Source organism: Oratosquilla oratoria, chromosome 18 (assembly GCF_046742065.1).
Source record: "Oratosquilla oratoria isolate Oo_2021 chromosome 18, ASM4674206v1, whole genome shotgun sequence".
Taxonomy (NCBI): domain Eukaryota; kingdom Metazoa; phylum Arthropoda; class Malacostraca; order Stomatopoda; family Squillidae; genus Oratosquilla; species Oratosquilla oratoria.
In genome coordinates, this window is record NC_134794.1 from 17476322 (window position 1) to 17496267 (window position 19946).

Here is a 19946-nt window from a genome sequence, read left to right on the forward strand (position 1 = left end):
ATTAGCAAGACTAGAGGAAAAACTTGATGAAATAACCGAGCATTGGGAAAATGGGTTCGGTAACGTAGCCAAGATTGCGCAGAGAGTTGAAAGATTGGAGGAACTAGAGAAGGCGAACAAAAACTTAACTTTAGAAATAGAAGAATTAAAAAGACAGTTAAAAGAAGTTAAAGAAGAGAATGAGGAATTAAAGAGGAATAATAAAAATAGCAAAGAGCCCATAGCAAAGGAAGCACAGGGCTGGAAAAAATCCAAGAAAACAATAAAGTTGCATTTACTGACATAATTAAGCAACAAATGAAAGAACAAACTGAAGACTCAGTTATTAAAGTGATGAGACAGAAGGAGAATATAGTAAGAGACTTAGCAGACAAAAAGAAATGTATAATTATATTAGGAATGGAAGAGAAATTTAAGCAAAATAGAACCACAAGAATTAAAGAGGAAAAATAAAAAATAAACAGTTTACTAGAATTAGTTCAGGAAGATGAACCTGAAATCATGAAACAAATTGAAGAGATGTTTAGACTCGGAAAATATAGTACAGATAAGACCAGACCAATTAAGATTAAATTTAGGTCACAAACAACAGCAGAGAATATCTTAGCAAAAACAGGGAAACTAGTAGCAAGTGAACAATGTAAAAAGGTATGGATAAAAAGAGAAATGAATAAAGAGGAAAGAGAGGAAGAAAAAATGAAAAGGCAAGAAGCTAAAGAAAAAAAAACGAGAACAGAACGGAGTCAGAAAAAGAAGAATTCTATTGGAGAGTAGTGAATATGAATGTGAGGAAATGGACCATAATAGAGAGAAACAAAAAAGAAACAGAAAATACAATGGAAATAACAGAAAGTTAAGAGTGTCCTACACAAATATAGATGGATTAATAACAGGACTGAATGAACTGAACGAGTATCTGAAGGAAAAAGAACCGGACATAATGGGAATTGTAGAGACAAAATTAAAAGGTCCACTACCACCCAATAGCATAGGACACAATGCATATAATTATTGGATTAGAAACAGAGAGATAAAACAAGGGGGTGGAGTTATGTTCCTGACTAAGAAGGATATAAACGTGAGGTGTGTCACATATGGAAAGAATAGAGTAGAGATGATTATGATAGAAGTAGAAGACAGAGATAACAAGAGCAGAAATATTCAATAAATCGGTAGACACTGGTTCTGTTCCAACTGCTTGGAGGCAGGCAAACGTTATTCCTGTTTTTTAGGAGGGAGATAGATCGTCTATGTGCAACTACAGGCCAATCAATTTGACATCGGTTATAGGAAAAATGCTTGAATCAATAATAGTAAATAGACTCAGAGAACACATTGAAGGGCATAATTTAATTCGTGATTCACAGCATGGTTTCTCCAAGGGTAAGTCATGTGTGACTAATCTTCTGTCCTTTTACACTAAAGTATATAAGGCGGCAGACAACAATTAAAATTATGATGTTATATACCTTGACTTTAGCAAAGTGTTCGACAAAGTGCCACACCAGAGACTACTAAATAAAATCAAAGCCCATAGCATAGGAGAAAAAGTGTTAGAATGGATTAGAGCTTGGATTAGTAACAGAAAACAACGGGTCACCATAAATGGAATAAAATCTAGGTGGGGCAATGTTACTAGCGGGGTCCCCCAGGGCTCGGTTTTGGGTCCCTTGTTGTTCATTATGTATATAAACGACTTAGACGATAGGTTAAATAGTGATGTTAGTAAGTTTGCGGACGACACTAAAATAGGACGCCTAATTAGGTCAGGAGACGACGCCCATATTCTGCAGGATGATCTTAATAAACTGTTAACATGGTCGGTGAAATGGCAAATGAACTTCAATATCTCTAAGTGTAGCGTGTTAAACGTAGGGCTACACAACCCCGAAAATAGATACAACTTAGATAACACGTGTTTAGAAAAATCTGAGTGCGAGAGGGACTTGGGAGTTCTGGTGAGTCCGGACCTTAAAACCAGGAAGCAGTGCATTAGCGCCAGAATAAAGCTAACAGAGCATTAGGCTTCATTGCTAGGACGGTAACGAATAGAAGTGCAGAGGTAATTATTAAACTCTATCTAGCGATAGTTAGACCCATCCTTGACTATGCGGTACAGTTTTGGTCTCCGTCCTACAGAATGGACATCAATTCACTGGAATCAGTACAGAGAAGAATGACCAAAATGATACAAGGACTCGGAATATTGCCTTACGAAGAGAGGCTTAGGCACCTAAACTTACACTCTCTGGAAAGACGCAGAGTGCGGGGTGATCTAATAGAAGTGTTCAAGTGGATCAAAGGCTATAACAAGGGTGATGCAAACAAGGTCATCATAATAAAACAACAGGGCAGGGCTCGCAGTAATGGGTATAAACTGGACAAATTTAGATTTAAGAAGGAAATAGGCAAGAATTGGTTTACTAATAGGGTGGTCGATGAATGGAAAACTTAGTAACCATGTAGTAAGCGCTGAAACTATCAGTTGTTTTAAAAAACGATTAGACAACTTTATGGATGGGGATAACAGGTGGTGATGGATGTGGAGCTGCCTAGTGTAGGCCTTATGGTCTTTTGCAGTCTCCTTTATTCTTATGTTCTTATGTTCTTATGTTTGTAATAAACTACGTGCCCCCAAAAACAGCCTCGTGGGAAGAGAGTGAACATAAAAGTATGTTAGAAGACACAAGAATAACATTAAATAAGATAATGGAAGATGGAGGAAGAACAGTTATGATGGGCGACTTTAATTGCAAAGAAGTCTGCTGGGAAGAGATGACAGTAAAGGGTGGAGAAGAATCATGGGGAAATGTTCTACTTGAGATGATTATTGACCACACAATGACACAATGGATTCAAGAGAACACTAGGTATAGAAATGAAGAAGAACCATCAAGACTAGACCTAATAATCACATCAGAACCTGAAATAGTGGAAAAGATAGAATACCAGGCACCAATAAGTAAAAGTGACCACATATTGATAGAACTAGAACTAAATGAGGAGAAATACATGGAAAGAAATGAACAATATAGAAAAGGAAGATTGATGTATGAAAAAACAAATTTTGATAAAATAAGAGAATTCTTTCAAAATGAAAACTGGGAAAGAATACACAAAGAAGATACAACAGTAGAAGAGATATAGAATATTTTGACAAAAAAAATATATATATAAAAAAGGAGTGGAAAAGTATGTCCCAAGACAAAAGCAAGAAAAAGAATATGTAAAGTGCTGGTACAACAAAAGTTGTAGGGAGTTAAAAGACAAAAGAGATCAAGCTTGGACCAAATGGAAGAGAGACAAAAGACCTGAAAAATTGAAAATAGATACTAGTTATAGAAATGAATATGTACAAGTGTGCAAAGACGAAAAAAGAAAATATGAAAAAGATGTCATAGAAAAATGTAAAGATCAACCAAAAATATTTTACAGATTTGTAAACAACAAACTGAAAAACAAACAAGAATTAGAGAAATTACGACATGGAGGAGTTGAATACACAGAGGAAATAGAAATGGCAGAAATTATGAACAAGCATTTTAAATCGGTGTTTACAAGGGTGAACATACAACCTGGAGAGATCGAATGGGAAGAGAAAGTCCCCCCCATGAAAGAAATAGAAGTAACAAAGAACGAAATAATGAAACACTTGAGTAATCTTGATGTAATCTGGATTTTGAAAGAATGCAGGAATGAACTGGCAGACAAAATACAAAGCATAATAAACAGTTCCTTGAAAGAAGGAAAAGTTCCAAAAGATTGGAAAAGAGCAAATATAGTACCTATATATAAAGGAGGAAATAAAGAGGACCCTACAAACTATAGACCAGTCTCTCTAACAAGTTCAATAGCAAAAATCTGTGAAAGAATTATCAAAAGTAGATGGGTGAAGTATCTAGAAAAAAAAACCGTACTAAATCCAAGGTAGTTTGGATTCAGACAAGGACGATCATGCGTCACCAATTTAATATGTTTCTATTCAAGGCTAATAGATATAATACAGGAAAGAGATGGATGGGCTGATTGTGCATTTCTAGACCTAAAAAAAGCTTTTGACAAAGTACCACATAAGAAGTTGCTGAAATTAGAAACCGAAGGAGGAATACAGGGCAAACTGCTTAAATGGATGGAAGACTTTTTGCAAGAAAGAAAAATGAGAGTAGTGATAAGAGACAAACACTCTAACTGGGATGAAGTAATAAGCGGCGTTCCCCAAGGAACAGTTCTGGCCCCCATAATGTTTGCTATATATATTAATGATATGGATGAAGAAATTGAAAGTTACACGAGCTTCTTTGCAGATGACGCAAAACTGTTAAAAAAAGTGAACACGGAAGAAGATTGTGAGTCACTACAGAGTGATCTCAGTAAAGTATGGGAATGGAGTAGGAGGTGGGAGATGGAGTTCAACACCAAAAAGTGTAGTATAATGGAATTTGGAAAAAGCAAAAAAAGAATAGAAGGATCATATAAATTGGGAGAAGAAGGAATAAAAAAAAAGTAGAAGATGAGAAGGACCTGGGAGTTATTATTATGAATAATATGTCACCTGAGAAACATATAAAGAAGATTTTAGGAGAAACTTATAATTTAATAAGAACAATCAAAGTGGCATTTACATACCTGGATGAAGAAATGGTGAAGAAAATACTAATTACTCTGATAATAATACCAAGATTGGAATATGCAGCAACGATGGGGTCACCAAATACAAAAAAAAATGTATAAAAAAAACTTGAAAGAATACAAAGAGCAATTACAAAATTGGCACCAACACTCTCAAAACTATCACATGAAGAGAGACTAGCAAAACTTGAGCTAGACACTAGAGCAAAGAAGAGAGAGGAGATTTGATAACTATTTACAGAATCATGAAAGGCATAGAAATTATTGATAGAGAGGATCTAATAAAATGGGATGAAAGAAATATAAGAGGACATGGAAAGAAAATCAAGAAAGACAGTTATAGAAGAGATCTGAAAAAGAATAGCTTTCCTCACAGAACAAGTTAAATGAGGAAGTAGTGTGTGCAAAAACAATAGATGAATTTAAAAATAGTTTAGATAAAATGAGATATGAAGACTGGACACCACGAGCATAGCTCCCCTTGCCGTAAAATACAACTAGGTAAATACAACTAGGTAAATACACACACACACACAACTCTCCGACCACGAGAGTTGGAGTAACAACCCACAGCGCATCGATACTGAAATTATATCAGCCCTGGGCGGGATTCGAACCCGGACCTCCGTAGTGGTAGCCGGGAACTCTACCAACTGCACCACGAGTTGTGTATGTACAGTACAACGGCAGCTCCCCCTAAAAAAAAAAAAGCATGATTAGCTCCCAAAAATTCCTGGCTATGGCCCTGGGGCATCAACCTCGTAGTACCCAGTCTCGGGTCGCGTCGTCAGACCCTGGAAACACAATCGGTTAAACTGCAAGTGTTTTGGTTTATTAATAAAAACTTCAAAATTCAAAATATTCCGTTTAAAGCTCGAAGCAATCAGGTTGCAGGATTCCACTTATGTTGTCAGGGCTCACATTTAGCGCAAAGAGTAAGCTTATAACATAGGTGCGGCTTATCAAATTACAATTATGTTTATTGAAACCGAACAAAATACATGATTTTGTAATATGCACAACTGCACGTGCCACAAGGCCATCCAACAGCGCATTTCTGTAGGCCCTAAGCAAAAGGAAAAATATGTTTAATAAAGCAGCTCATGTTCATATAAATATTAATAATTAAAATAATCAATAATTAAAATAATACAAAACTGTTAGGAAGGAACATGTGCAACATGAATTTTGAAAATGCAAATGGCCATGGTCTGATGCTGAGTGTAAAAGTGCAGTGTGGACGGCAGCAATCACAAAGTGCTCCAGGTACTGCTATTTGAATTTGAATTTATGGACGCATGCTTTATACAACAAGTTACTAATGCATCGTGTGCATTGATTGTAATGTCATGTTTTATTTCCACCTACATATTGGTCACATATTTTTATAATCAAAATAAAGTTTCTTCTTATTAGTGTAGGGAAACTATGCAGCGAAAAATTGGTTGATAACATCATAAACATGCGATGCAGCGAAACGCCCTGTCATGGTGTAACCGTACATTGAACCGACAGGTAGTAAACAAGACAGCAGGGCTTGATCAAGTAAGTTACTATTATTAGTGTTTATTAACATAATTCGTAATTACAGCGAAAGGGGTGCACAGCTTACTAGTGCACCCACTCAACTAAAATGAAATGTTGCAGCTTTAAAAACAATATATTTGTTTATGATAAATAATCATGTCTCATAACTTCATTTTGTTTGAGAGTTTTAATCTTTTCTTTTGTCATCATACAAGATACTTGTTACTTGTAAGGAACATTCTTTCATATCATCATTTCCAAGTTCACATAGTTCTGTGCATTCCATTATGTGGTGTTGTAATGAGTGGAGGCATTTATTTTCTTGACAGTTTACATGCAATCCCACCAGTGTTTTTAAATATTCACAGCGATATTTATACCCTGACCTTAATCTCATTACAGTGTTTTCTCATACGTGCAGTTGTGCCGTCCATAAGTGAAATTAGTGTAACCAAATTTTACTTCCTTTTGCATTTTTTTTCTTTTTCTTTTTAGGTCCCAAGATGTCTCACTAATTACTGACCACAACCGACCAAACCCGACCAAGGACGGTTTTTGCTCAACTATATGCTATTTTTTTTTTTTTTTTTCATAAATGAAATTCAAATTGTGCATTTGAGCAAAAACTGGCCTTGGTTGTGTTTGGTCAGTAATACTAATAGGGAGACTGGTCCCAAGTATCTCCTTGTTTTCTCGTTTTCAGTTTTATTTCTTCCTTACTTGGGACACTTTTGATATCAATGATGCCTTTCTCTGTGACTGTTCCTTGTTTGGCCAAATCGTCAGCAACATCATTCATATATATTCCAAAGTGCGATGGTATCCATACAAAAGTTAGATTGATTTTAATGGCTTTCATGTGACCTTGATTAACATTTTATTACACTTAAAAACAAGGCTGTCATCACTACGGAATTTTGAATTAAGTACAAGTAATACACTCTGACTATCTACAATTAGATATAATGATTTTCCTATGTTGGACGTTAGTTTTAAACTTTCATGTATTGCGTGTATTTACCTAGTTGTACCTAATTGTATTTTACAGGAAAGGGAGCTATGCTCATGTTGACCCTTTTTTGTATCTCGCAAGATCAAGTTTGTTCTTAACTTCTTGTAATGTGTTTGCACACATTATTTTTTCATCCAATTTGTTTCATATATCTATCACTGCGTGGAAAGCTGTTCTTTTCCAGGTCTCTTCTGTAGTTTGCCTTTTTGAGTTTCATTGCATGTCCTCTTGTTTTTCCTCTGTCCCACTTTAATAAGTCCTCCCTATCAAGGCATTTTTTTCCTTTCATAATTCTGTAGATGGTTAGTAGGTCCCCTCATTCTCTTTTGTTCTAGGGTCGGCAATTCCAGTTCGGCCAGTCTTTGTTCATATGTCAGGTTTGAAAGTGTTGGGTCCATCTTTGTCATTGCTCTTTGTATTCTTTCTAATTTTCTTATATTCTTTTTTGTACTGGGTGACCATATCAGTGCTGGGTATTCCAGTTTTGGCCTTATCAGTGTTTGTAATATTTTTTTATAATTTGGTTATCCAGGTATTTAAAGGCCACCTTTATTGATCTCAACAAATTTTGTTTCTCCAACTATTTTATTTATCTGATGACATGTCTTTGGTGATGATTACTCCTAGGTCCCTTTCAGAATTTTCTTTCTTTACTTCTTTTTCATTCATTTTATACTGTCCTGATATCATCCTATTCTTGTTTTTCCCAAATTCGATTATAATGCATTTCTTGATGTTGAATTCTACTTCCTATCTCTTGCTCCACTCTGAGACTTTCAGCTCACTCTGTAATGAGTCAGTCTATTTCGGAGTTTATTCTCTTTAATAACTTTGCGTCATCTGCAAAAAGTTCATATAACATTCAATACTTTTGTCCATGTCATTCACATATATAGCAAACATTATCGGAGCTATTACTGACCCCTGTGGGACGCCACAACTCATTTCTTCCCATTTTGAATATTTGTCTCCGAGCACTACTATCATTTTTCTTCCATGTAGGAAATCCTTCATCCAATTCAATAGTTTTCCATGTATGCCTCCTATTGTTTCCCATTTATATAGCAATTTTCTGCAGTGGTGCTGGAGTTTGTACCTTCTATTCTTTTGGAGTATCGCTCTTCATTACTTGTACATTATTCAAAGAATTCCCTAATCACAATACCACATTCAGCTTTTTCACCAACAACAGACCCATCACAGTAAATATGTATTACATTAAATTTTGGGTACATTGAAATTTTACAAAGGAATATCTGATGTAACTGTGAGCTATCATATTCACGTTACTTGTAATCTAACTGTTCTCTTTCAATATCGAGGTTCATTGGCCATTTCTAGATCTTCTGTGTATTCTATATTTCCTTGGCATACTTTCACATTTCCTGTTTATTTTTAAGTTTACCATTCACATATGTATATAATAGTTTGGGCTGCTCTGCATTTATCTATGTCTTTTTCATAGTTCCTTTTTTCCTCTCTTTGCACTTTTACATACTCATTTCTATATTTCATATATATTTGCCATTTTACTTTTTTTTTTTTTAATTATCTTTTCTCAATCTTTTCCAAGCTTTGTCTCTTCTTTTGCCTCACTGCATCTTCTGTTGAACCAGGATTTAATGTACACTCTAGCTTCTGTCTTGGTACGTGCCTATTCACTCCTTCATAATTATCCATCAAGATATCCCATTTCTCTTCCACTTTTATCTCTTCCATGTAAAATTTTTCCCAATTTGCATTCTGAAGGAATTTCTTTAGTTTTCCAAAGTCCGTTTTGTTGTACATCAGTCTTCCTTAACTATGCTTTTCATTTCTCTCCATGTATATTTCTTCCTTTAGTTCAGTCTCAGTAAGTATATGGTCACTCTTTCCAATTGGTGTCTTATATTGAATTTTATCCACAATTTCAGGTTCTGTTGTAAATATTAAATCTAGTCTTGATGGCTCCTCATTATTTCTGTATCTGGTGTTTTCACTGACCCACTGTGTCATATATTCCTTGGTCATGTCCAGTAATATATTACCCTTTCATTGTCATGTCCTCCCAACCAATTTCTCTGCAGTTAAAGTCCCCCATAATTACCCCACAAGTCTTCCCTGCTTTTCACTGTCATGTCCTCCCAACAAATTTCTCTACAGTTAAAGCCCCTGTAATTACCAGGTTACCTCTGCCCATTTCTCATTTAATGAATGCCTTGTATCTTCTAGCATTTTCATATGCTAATTCTCTTTCCAAGCATTCATTTTTGGGGGCACATAAGTCACCACAAACTTTCTACTTTTCATGTCCTTGTCTTCGCTTTTATCATCATCAGTTCTACATTACCTTTGCCCTCCGTAATTCTTGTCACATTCAAGTTTTTCTTGGCCAAGAACATGATTCCTCCTCACTATTTCCCGTCTGTTTTTAATCCAGCAATTGTATAGCCCTTGTCCAACATTGATGGGTGGCATTGAACCCCTTAATTTCGTCTCCACAGTTCCCATTATGTCTGGTTTTTCTTCTAACAGGTAATCATTGAGTTCATTGAGTCCTGAAATTAATCCGTCAATGTTAGTATCGGCCACTTTCAAATTTTTTGTTTCCATCTTTTTTCTGTCTTTGGTTCGCCCATTCTGATCTACCATTTTCTCAGTCTCACGTTGATTACTCTCCAATAGAATTCCTTGTTTTTGGTCTCCATTCTCTTGGCATTATTTTTCCTTAGCTTCATCTCTTAGTGTCTTCTCTTTTTCTAATTCCTCAATACTCATTTCTCTTTTTATCCATATCTTATTGTAATGTTCACTCCTTGCCAACTTACGGTACCTACTTTTTCAAATAGGTCTACCATTTGTGTCAGTCTGTGATATGTTTTCATATTTTTAAGTGTCTTGTTGGCTTAGCATAATGCAGTTGCATAGTATGTACATATTATGCAGCAGTGTAGTATATCTAATACATATGCATAGAAATATTTGTACAGTATTTTAATTATTTTGCAGAAAAGGCCTCAATGGACTTTGACAGCCCAGATTATATTCTTTCTCTTCACAGACAAGAAGAAAGAGATCAACAGCATGGAAAAAAAACTGGACAGGTATAGCTATATTTTACATGTATATATGCATTTTCTTGCAAAATGTTGTTTAAATTTATTTGACCAACTGATCATTTAGCAAGGATGTGAACACACAATTTTTGGGGTGTGTGAGTAACTGCATGCATACATACATACATACATATACCAAGGCTTTTTCCCCCTTCCAAGGGAGGTAGCCAAAAAGGGAAAGGCATAAAAACGCTCCCACCCATTTCATCCCTAAATACACTCCACACCCCTCCCACCCTCCCTCTCATCTGAGCACCTCCTGGATGACGGGTCATCCCTGCACCCTGCCCACCGCCCTGGGTCAGAAGCAGTGTCGCAAGACACAGCACATCCACAGCAAGGCCACTTCATTTAATCGGCGACCCCCCTCTCCGTCCCCCCTTGCATATAAGGAGAGGACGGGGAGAAATCCCTTCGGGCTGCGTCAAAATTTACTCACACCTACTACCCCACCCCCCGCCCATTCCTCCTCATGCAGTCACAACATCATCCATATACAACCATTCTCCACTCACCTCTGTCTTCCCCAAAGCCCCCTTCACCCCATCCATCCACCTCATCCTAGGACGTCCCCTCATGTTCACTCCCTCCACATCTGCCTTCCATACCTCTTTTACTAGTCTTTCTTCACTCATTCTTTCCATGTGTCCAAACCATCCTAATATTCTTTCATCAACCCTATCTCCCAAATCCTTTTTCACCCCTGTTCTCCTCCTCACCTCCTCATTTCTCACTCTATCCAGCCTAGTAACCCCCACCATACTTCTCAGACACCTCATCTCAAACACATTCAAACTCCTCTCTTCTTCTCTTATGTTCCACGTTTCTGCCCCATACAATGCTGTTGGCACAATCACTCCTTCATACAGTCTCCTCTTAGCATCCATTCCCAAATGTCTATTCCTCATTACACTCTTTAATCCACCAAGGCATTTACTCGCTTCTCTCAATCTACATTCTACCTCTACCTTCACTCCACCTTTTCCTGCCACACTTGCACCCAAGTATCTAAAACTATCCACTTCCTCCAGTCGCTCTCCCTTAATGTTCACTTTCAGTCTACTGCCACTTTCACCCCTTGTACATCTCATCACCTTACTTTTACCCACATTTATCTTTAGCTTTCTTCTATCACATACTCTCCCAAACTCTGCCACCAGCTTCCTCAATCCCTCCTCTGACCCTGCCACAAGCGCAGTGTCGTCCGCAAACAACAGCTGGCTCACCTCCCACTTTTCTCCATTTTCTTTAACCATCTCCAATCCCTGACCCACTACCCTAGCATTCACCTCTCGCACCACCCCATCCATGTATAAGTTGAACAGCCAGGGCGACATAACGCATCCTTGACGAAGTCCCACCTTTACTTCAAACCACTCACTCTCTCCATTTCTAATCCTGACACAAGCTCTACTACCCTCATAAAAACTCTTGACAGCTCCCAAAAGCTTTCCTCCTATCCCATAAATGTGCATAACCTCCCACAGTGCCTTTCTGTCTACCCTATCATAAGCCTTTTCCAGATCCATAAAAGCCCAAAAAACATCCTTCCCCTTTCCTATAGCTTTCTCACATATCTGTCTTACCACAAAGATCTGATCTACACAACCTCTACCTGTCCTAAATCCACACTGTTCCTCACCAATTACTCCTTCTGTTCCTCTCCTAATCCTCTCAATTAAGATCCTCCCATAAGCCTTCCCTAGTACACTTAACAGGCTAATCCCTCTGAAACTACTACATTCACACTTGTCCCCTTTTCCCTTGTAAAGAGGAACTATACAGGCACTTCTCCAGTCCTCCGGTACTCTACCCTCTCTCCAGCAAACATTAAATAACCTCACCAATCAGTCCACCATCACTGAACCTCCCTTTTTCAGATATTCTGCATGGCATTCATCCAGACCAGGTGCCTTACCTGCTTTCATCATCTTTACAACTGCCTTCACCTCATCCTTCCCTATTTCTCCTCCATTCTCCTCACTCATCACTCTCATTTTCTTCGCATTTCCCACTGAAAGGGTAGTGAATGGTGGGATGAGGAAACAAAGAAGGTTGTAGAAGAGAAGAAGCGAGCATTCACAGATTGGTTACAAAAGAGGACGGAGGAGTCATATGAGACGTACAAAGAAAAGAAAAGAGAAGTAAAGCAAAAGGTAAAGGAGGCAAAGAGGAGAGCAGATGTGAAATGGGTTAGGAGTATGACAGAAAATTTTGAAAGTAATAAAAAGATGTTTTGGAAAGAAATTAAGAGAGGAAGAGGAGGCGAATCAAGTAGGGAAGAAAAGGTAAAAGGTACAGATGGAGAGATGATAATGGAAGAGATGGCAGTAAGGGGAAGATAGGCAGAATATTTTAGGGAGTTGCTAAATGTGAAGGAGGATAGGGAAGGAAAGGTAGCTGCAGTGGGAACTGCATACATACAGTATTAATACTTTTCTCAGTTTTAGGGGATGGGCTGAAGCCCCTCTCCCCCTTGTATAATAAGTGTCTGCACCCATGCCATGTAGGAATGCAAATATTGTAATATTAGGCCCATACCTACCTATAGATACATGTATCACTGAATAAACGCTATAAATTTGTTAAATTTGGTTGTAATTAAGAAATATGAATATGTGAGCATATACGTAATAAGCAGAGTAATTTCAAATTTTGATATAAACTATTTATTTATGGTGAGACTACAAATTCAAACATCAATATAAAAAACTATTGTAAAAATAAGAATGCAAAATATATTTTAGGGAGCTGCTAAATGTGAAGGAGAGGGAGGGAAATGTAGTTGCAGTGTGAAGTGCTAAGAAAGTGACGGTAATGAGTGAGTGAAACGAAGGAGAAAGAAGGAAAGATGAAGTGAAGGCAGTTGTTAAGATGATGAGAGCAGGTAAGGCACCTGGTCTGGATGGATGTCATGCAGAGTGTCTAAAAAAAAGGAGGTAGAGTGATGGTGGACTGGCTGGTGAGGTTATTTAATGTTTGCTGGAGAGAGGGTAGAGTGCTGGAGGAGTGCCTGTATAGTTCCACTTTACAAGGGAAAAGGGAACAAATGCGAGTGTAGTAGTTTCAGAGGGATCAGCTTGTTGAGGCTAGTTGGGAAGGCTTATGGGATGATCTTGATTGAGAGGATTAGGAGAGGAACAGAGGGAGTAATTGGTGAAGATCAGTGTGAGTTTAGGACAGGTAGGGGTTGCGAAGATCAGATTTTTGTGGTAAGACATATGTGAGAAAGGTATAGGAAAAGGTAAGGATGTTTTTTGGCTTTTATGGATCTGGAAAAGGCTTATGACAGAGTAGACAGGATGGCACTGTGGGAAGTATTGCAGATATATGAGATAGGGGGAAAGCTGTTTAGAGCAGTTAAGGATTTTTACAAGAGCAGTAGGGTGTGTGTTAGGATTAGAAATGGAGAGAGTTAGTGGTTCGAGGCAAAGGTGGGACTTCATCAGGGATGTGTTATGTCACCCAGGTTGTTCAATTTATACATGGATGGGGTGGTGCAAAAGGTAAATGCAAGGGTAGTGGGTCATGGATTGGAGATGGTTAAAGAAGATGGAGAAAAATGGGAGATAAGCCAGCTGTTGGTTCCTGATGACATGGCACTTGTAGCAGGATCAGAGGAGGGAGTTAGTAATGGAGTTTGGGAAGGTGTGCAAAAGAAGGAAGTTGAAGATAAATGTGGGTAAAAGTAAGGTGATGAGATGTACAATGGGAGAGGATGATAGCAAATTGGAAGTGAGACTGGAGGAAGTGGACAGTTTTAGATACTTGGGTGCAAATGTGGCAGGAAAGGGAGGAATGGAGGTGGAGGTAGAATGTAGATTGAGAGAAGCAAATAAATGCCTTGGTGAATTGAACAGCGTAATGAGAAATAGACATTTGGGAATAGATGCTAAGAGGAGATTGTATGAAGGAGTGATTGTGCCAACAGTACTGTATGGGCCAGAAACATGGAACATAAGAGAGGAAAAGTTTAAATGTGTTTGAGATGAAATGCTCGAGAAGTATTATGAGGGTTATTTCTTACTCCTACTTTGCTTGTCTTCGGGCCACTTGGTGATCTACAACCACTTTTGAAGCGTCTCGCCATGTCTTTCTGTCCTTTGCCACCTCTTCCTTCCATTCTCTTGGTACTATTCTTTATATCTGCACATCTTTAATGCATCTCCTCCAGTCTTTTCTAGGTCGTCCAAGTGGTCATCTTCCATGCATTCCACTATTGAGCACTTTCTTTGGCCATCTATCTTCTTGCATCCTTGTGACATGTCCTGCCAATTTCAGTCTTTTTAATCTTATTACATTTTTAATATGGGGTTGTTTTGTTCTCAAATTTCCCAGTTATGTCTTATTCTCCATTTTTGCCTTTGGTTGTGATACACAGGTCCTAAAATTCTCCATAAAATCTTACTTTCTAGAACTTCAAACTTCTCCATAGCTTTTGTAAGGGCCCATGTTTCGCAGCTGTACAATATGACTGGTCTCACTATTGAGTTGTACAGTCTCAGTTTTGTTGTTCTTGATATTGACCTTTTTTTTTTTTTAAACAATTCTATTAGGCTAGTAACATTGATTTCCTGCTCCGATTCTGGCTTCCACTTCCTGTTTTGTTCTTCTGTCACTGGTCACCTTTGCTCCTAAGTATTTAAAATCTTTAACACTCTTTATGTCCAATCCCACAATCTGTACCCTTTCTGGCAAATTAGATTCTCTTGCTACCTTCATTAAAGAGTGCTGCCAGGTTTTCCATTTCTGCTAGATTCTCTATCATGATGTCAAGGTCGTCAGCATACACTAATAGTTTTATGGTTATATCTTCCAATTTTATTCCTTTGTCTCTCCCATTCATACTACATCAGATTATTTTTTCCATTGCCAGATTAAATAACAGTGGTGAGTATGCATCCTTGTTTTAGGTCATCTATCTGAAAAGGTGATGTAGTTTTACTCCCACATCTCACTATGCTACTTGTGTTTTCAATAGCATGCTCTTGTTAATCTGATGTACTTGTGTGGTATTCCTAATTCTTCCATTATTTTCCATAGAGATGTTCTGCTCACTCTATCATAAGGGGTTATTAGGCTGGATAAAGTGAGAAACAAGGGGGTGAGGAGGGAGGAGAACAGGGGTGGAAAGGGAGATGGGATTTATGAGTGTTGGGATGGTTTGGACACATGGAAAGAATGAGTGAAGAAGGACTAGTAAAAGAAGGGTGGAAGGAGTGAACATAAGAGGTCGACCTAGGATGTGATGGATGGATGGATGGGGTAAAAGGGGTATTGGAAAAAGGGGAATGTCTGTTGAGGAAGGAAGGGAGAAGATAGAAGATAGGGGTGAGTGGAGAATAGTTGTATTTGCCTAATTGTAGTATACAATTATGTATGGATAATGTTGTGATGCATGGAAGGGAGGGTGAGGAATGGGTGTGGGTGAGGAAGTATGTGCGAATGATATTTTGATGCAGCCGAAAGGGATTTTCCCGCCTCTTCTCTTTTTCTGCATGAGGGGACGGAGATGGGCGTTGCTAATTAAATGAAGCGGCCTTGCTGTGGAGGTGCTGTGTCTTGCTACATTGCTTTTGACCCAGGGCAGTGGGCGAGATACAGGGATGACACATCATCCAAGAGGAACCAAGAAATTAGCAACGGAGGGGTGGTGAGTGGGTGTGAAGTATGTGGGGATGGAATGGGTGGGAGTGGATTTATGCCTTTGAGTTTGGCCACCTCCCTTGTAAGGGGGGAAAAGCCCTTGGTATATGAATGTATTGTGTTGATGTGTTATATCATTCTGGTTATAGAAATATGTGTCAATGTAATTTTTGTTCTTCAGAATGGCTGTTATGGTTCACTATATGATTTGATTTATTTTGTATTTACCTAGTTGTATTTTACAGGACAAGGTACACTCATAGTGACCCGATTTTGTCTCTTTCCGCTTCCAGTTTATTCTTAAAATCTTGTATAGTTTTGGCACTCACTGTTTCTCCATTTAGTTTGTTCCAGACATCAATCACTTTATGTGGGAAGATTTTTGTAACTGTCATTCTTTAACTCCTTTTTTTTGTCCTCTTGTTTCTCTTGTCCCATTTTAGTAAGTCGTCTCTATCAAGAATTTCCATCTCTTTCATAATTCTGTAAATGGCCAACAAATCACCTCTTTCTCTTCTTTGTTCCAGTGTTGATAGATGTACTTTCTCCAGTCTTTGTATGTCAAATTTGATAGTGTAGGTGCCATTTTTGTTGCTGCACTATGATTTTTTTTGTGCTAGGTGCCCATAATGTTGCAGCTTATTCTAGTTTAGGTCTTATTAGTGCAACCACTATTTTCTTTACCATTTCTTCATCCATGTAGTCAAAGGCTACTTTCATTGATCTTGCATACATATACCAAAGGCTTTTTCCCCCTTACAAGGGAGGTAGCCAAAAAGAAAAAGGCATAAAAACCATTCCCACCCACTCCATCCCTAAAACACTCCACTCCCCTCCACCCTCCACCCTCCCTCTTATCTTGGCACCGCCTGGATGACGGGTCATCCCCGCATCTTAATAAGTTAAAAGTCTCTCCAACTAATTTATTGACATGTTTATCAGGTGTCAAGTCACTTGAGATAATCACTCCCAGGTCCCTTTCTGAATCAACTCTTTTGACTTCCTTGTTACCAAATTTATATTGACCCGATATTCTATTTTTGCTTTTTCCAAATTTCCATTATACTACATTTCTTAATGTTAAAGTTCATTTCACACACCTGACTCCATTCCCATATTTTGTCTAGGTCTTCTTGTAGCAATCTGCAGTTTTCTGTGCTTACTCTCTTGGGTAATTTGGCATTGTCAGCAAAGAAGTTCATGTAACACTTTTCTCCCTCATCAATATCATTTATATATATGGCAAACATTAAAGGAACCAAAATATCTTCCCAGTTCGAATTTTTATCTATAAGTACCATTCTCATTTTTCTCCCATTTAAGAAATCCTTCATCCATTCCAGTAGCTTACCTTATATTCCTCCCATTATTTCAATTTTTCTTATTAACTTTTTATGTAGTACTTTGTCAAAAGCCTTCTGCAAATCCAAGAAGGTGCAATCTGCCCAGCCATCTTTCTTGTATTATCTCAATCTTGATTTAAAGAATATTAAGTTTGTGGTACACGATCTTCCACTTCTAAAGCCAAGTTGTTTAGGGTTTAATATTTTATTCTCTTCCAAGTGTTTGATTCATTTTTGCATAATTTTGCTACTGTACTTGTAAGGGATATTGGTCTGAAGTTTGTAGGATCTTTGTTTCCCCCTTTATATATTGGTACTATGTTTGCATCTTTCCAATCTTGCAGTACCTTTCCTTCTTTGAAAGAAAAATCTATTATCTTGTATAATTTGTTCGTTAATTTGTCTATACACTTTAAGTATGAAAAATATGTACAGTTGACAGACAATGTATAGATAAGGCGCTCACTTGTATTAATTATATGAAAAATACCAGCATAATTTTTTTTCTTTTTACTGATTGTAATAGCCAAAGCTTATACCTTCATTTTCTCACACGCACAACTAGGTAAATACACACACACACACAATCGTCGGATTGACAGCGAAGATTGGAATTCCAGGAAAAGACGCAATTTTCGTGGATTTCAACTACGAGGAAGCACCTCTTTGTATTAGTAGGGAAGGGGAAAGCTCGTGGTGTAATAGAAAGGTAACGAAAGGGGAGAAGGGGAGGGATTACTGAGGGAAATGGAAGGAAATGAGGAGGGAGACAAACGGGCTCCCCCTGACAGCAGAAAAAAGTGTAAATAAGAGGTCTGCTGACGACACAGGGGAAATCGAAAATATCAGTAAAAGCATTGAGGTTAGAAATATAGATAAGAACAAGACAATGGAAAGTGAAAATAATAATTTCCATGGGTAAGAGACACAATGGATAAAAAAAAATGCATTGTAGTTTATGGTGTTAACCCGTTGTGTACGACCGACGTAATATTACGTCACCTAAAAGGTTACCGCTGTGACGATCGACGTAATGATCCGTCGCGTAAGTGGCTTTCATTTGTTGCTATGTAACTTTTGAAATACCCGCCCCCTGAGCTTCTACCGGGTGTCACGTGATAGAGGAGTGATGGATCTTCCCAGGGAAGGAGCCTGATTGAGTTGCCAGTTTCCTAAACTGGTTCAATTTTACGGTAAACATGGAGGATGTATTTTCCGCGCCTCAGAATAAAAAGCCGAACGAGCGACGATTGACGTAATAATCCGTCACGTTTTAAAATACGAAATTAGCAAGAGTTATGACTTGTTTGGGTAAAATATGAATAGTATGGCACATTGGCATGTGTTATACCCACGCACAGTGTCTGCGCGCGCACCCCGACCACCCACGGCGCGACCCACGCACCCTCACCAGTTGACCCCTGACCTCTATTTTGTGCGTACTCGCTCGACCCCATTAGCGAAAATGCCGCGGAAATCACGTGCTATTTTGGACACATCAGCCAAAATTCGGGCTGTTTTAGATGAAAGTGCCCTACTAAGTGACAGTGACACTAGTGGTTCTGGTGATAGTGATTCTGTGGACGATAATTACCGACCCACCGCGCACGCACAGACATTGTTCAGGGAAGAAATGGAGGAGGATGCATCCTTGTTCCCTGGCATCCACGTTAATTTTTCCTCTGACGAGGAAGGAGGAGAAGAGGAACCGTCAACGTCCGTCAGTACGGCGGAGGCATACGGAAGAAGATCGCGTGTGTCTTCTCCGCCACCAATCGACGCACAGCTGACGGGGGAGAAGGAGAGGCGGTATGACTTCTGCATTGAGTTGGCAAGAGAGCTTGTAATTACGTACAAGCCAGCTGTCGTCAGGAGGCCACTGCCCCCACCAGGCCCTAGTAGGGCGCCCCAGCCTGCCCGCCTCACTGAACGTCACTTCCCTTCGCCTGTACCACCTACAGCAGCGAAGGCGAACGCCTCCAGGAGATGCCACGTCTGCAGCAGTAGTACAAGGCGGGCTCACAAGAGGAAGGAGTCCCGCTATCAGTGTAGCGAGTGTGATGTCGGGCTGTGTATACACCCGTGCTTCACAGAGTACCACACTATAGAAATGTTTTAGTGTGTAAATGAGTTGATTTAGTCCATAAACAGAATTTTTTTTTCACCTACCCCGTCGTCTCATAGGTTGCTCCCTACCACCAAAATACGCCAAGGTGACTTGTCTATTGATGTTTTTCTTACTATTTAGACCCAAATGAGTTGATTTAGCCCATAAACAGAGAAAAAAAAAATTTCACCTACCCCGTCGTCTCTGGCGTGACATTTTATTTTACCGCGATCGGCCGCAACGGGTTAAAGAAAAACATAATGTACACAGACACCAAAGAGAAAAAGAAGAGAAGTAGCAAAAGCAATTCTGAAGGAGATACAAGAGGAGGGACAGGTAATGGATAAAGAGATAGAAGTACATAGATAGGGCAGTACTCTAGAAAAAAATAGTATAGAGCACTGAAATTAATCTAATGGTCTCAAATGATAGCTGAAGAAGTAATATCAAAAGCAGCAAAGCTGGCAAATAGTGAAAATTACAAAAATGTACGCATAAAAAAAAAGAGAGATGAGGAAAAAAAGAAAGAAAAGACACTTAGAAATGAAGCAAATAAAGAAAAAAACAAGCGAAGAATGGAGACTGAA

General features: G+C 38.5%; 1 protein-coding gene across 11 annotated transcripts in view; it reads left to right on the forward strand.

Moving 5' to 3' along the window:
• Positions 1-6043: 6043 nt before the first annotated feature.
• The window catches only part of LOC143035097 (uncharacterized), a 149382-nt gene continuing 135479 nt past the window's right edge, over positions 6044-19946 (forward strand). For 10 of the 11 annotated variants that reach the window (XM_076201654.1, XM_076201653.1, XM_076201650.1 and 7 more), the window contains exons 1-2: positions 6044-6174; positions 10157-10251. In XM_076201654.1, the coding sequence (XP_076057769.1) occupies positions 10168-10251 (84 nt within the window). In that variant the 5' untranslated portion in view covers positions 6044-6174; positions 10157-10167. The remainder of the gene's footprint in view (positions 6175-10156; positions 10252-19946) is intronic. The other variant, XM_076201645.1, reaches the window with a different exon arrangement.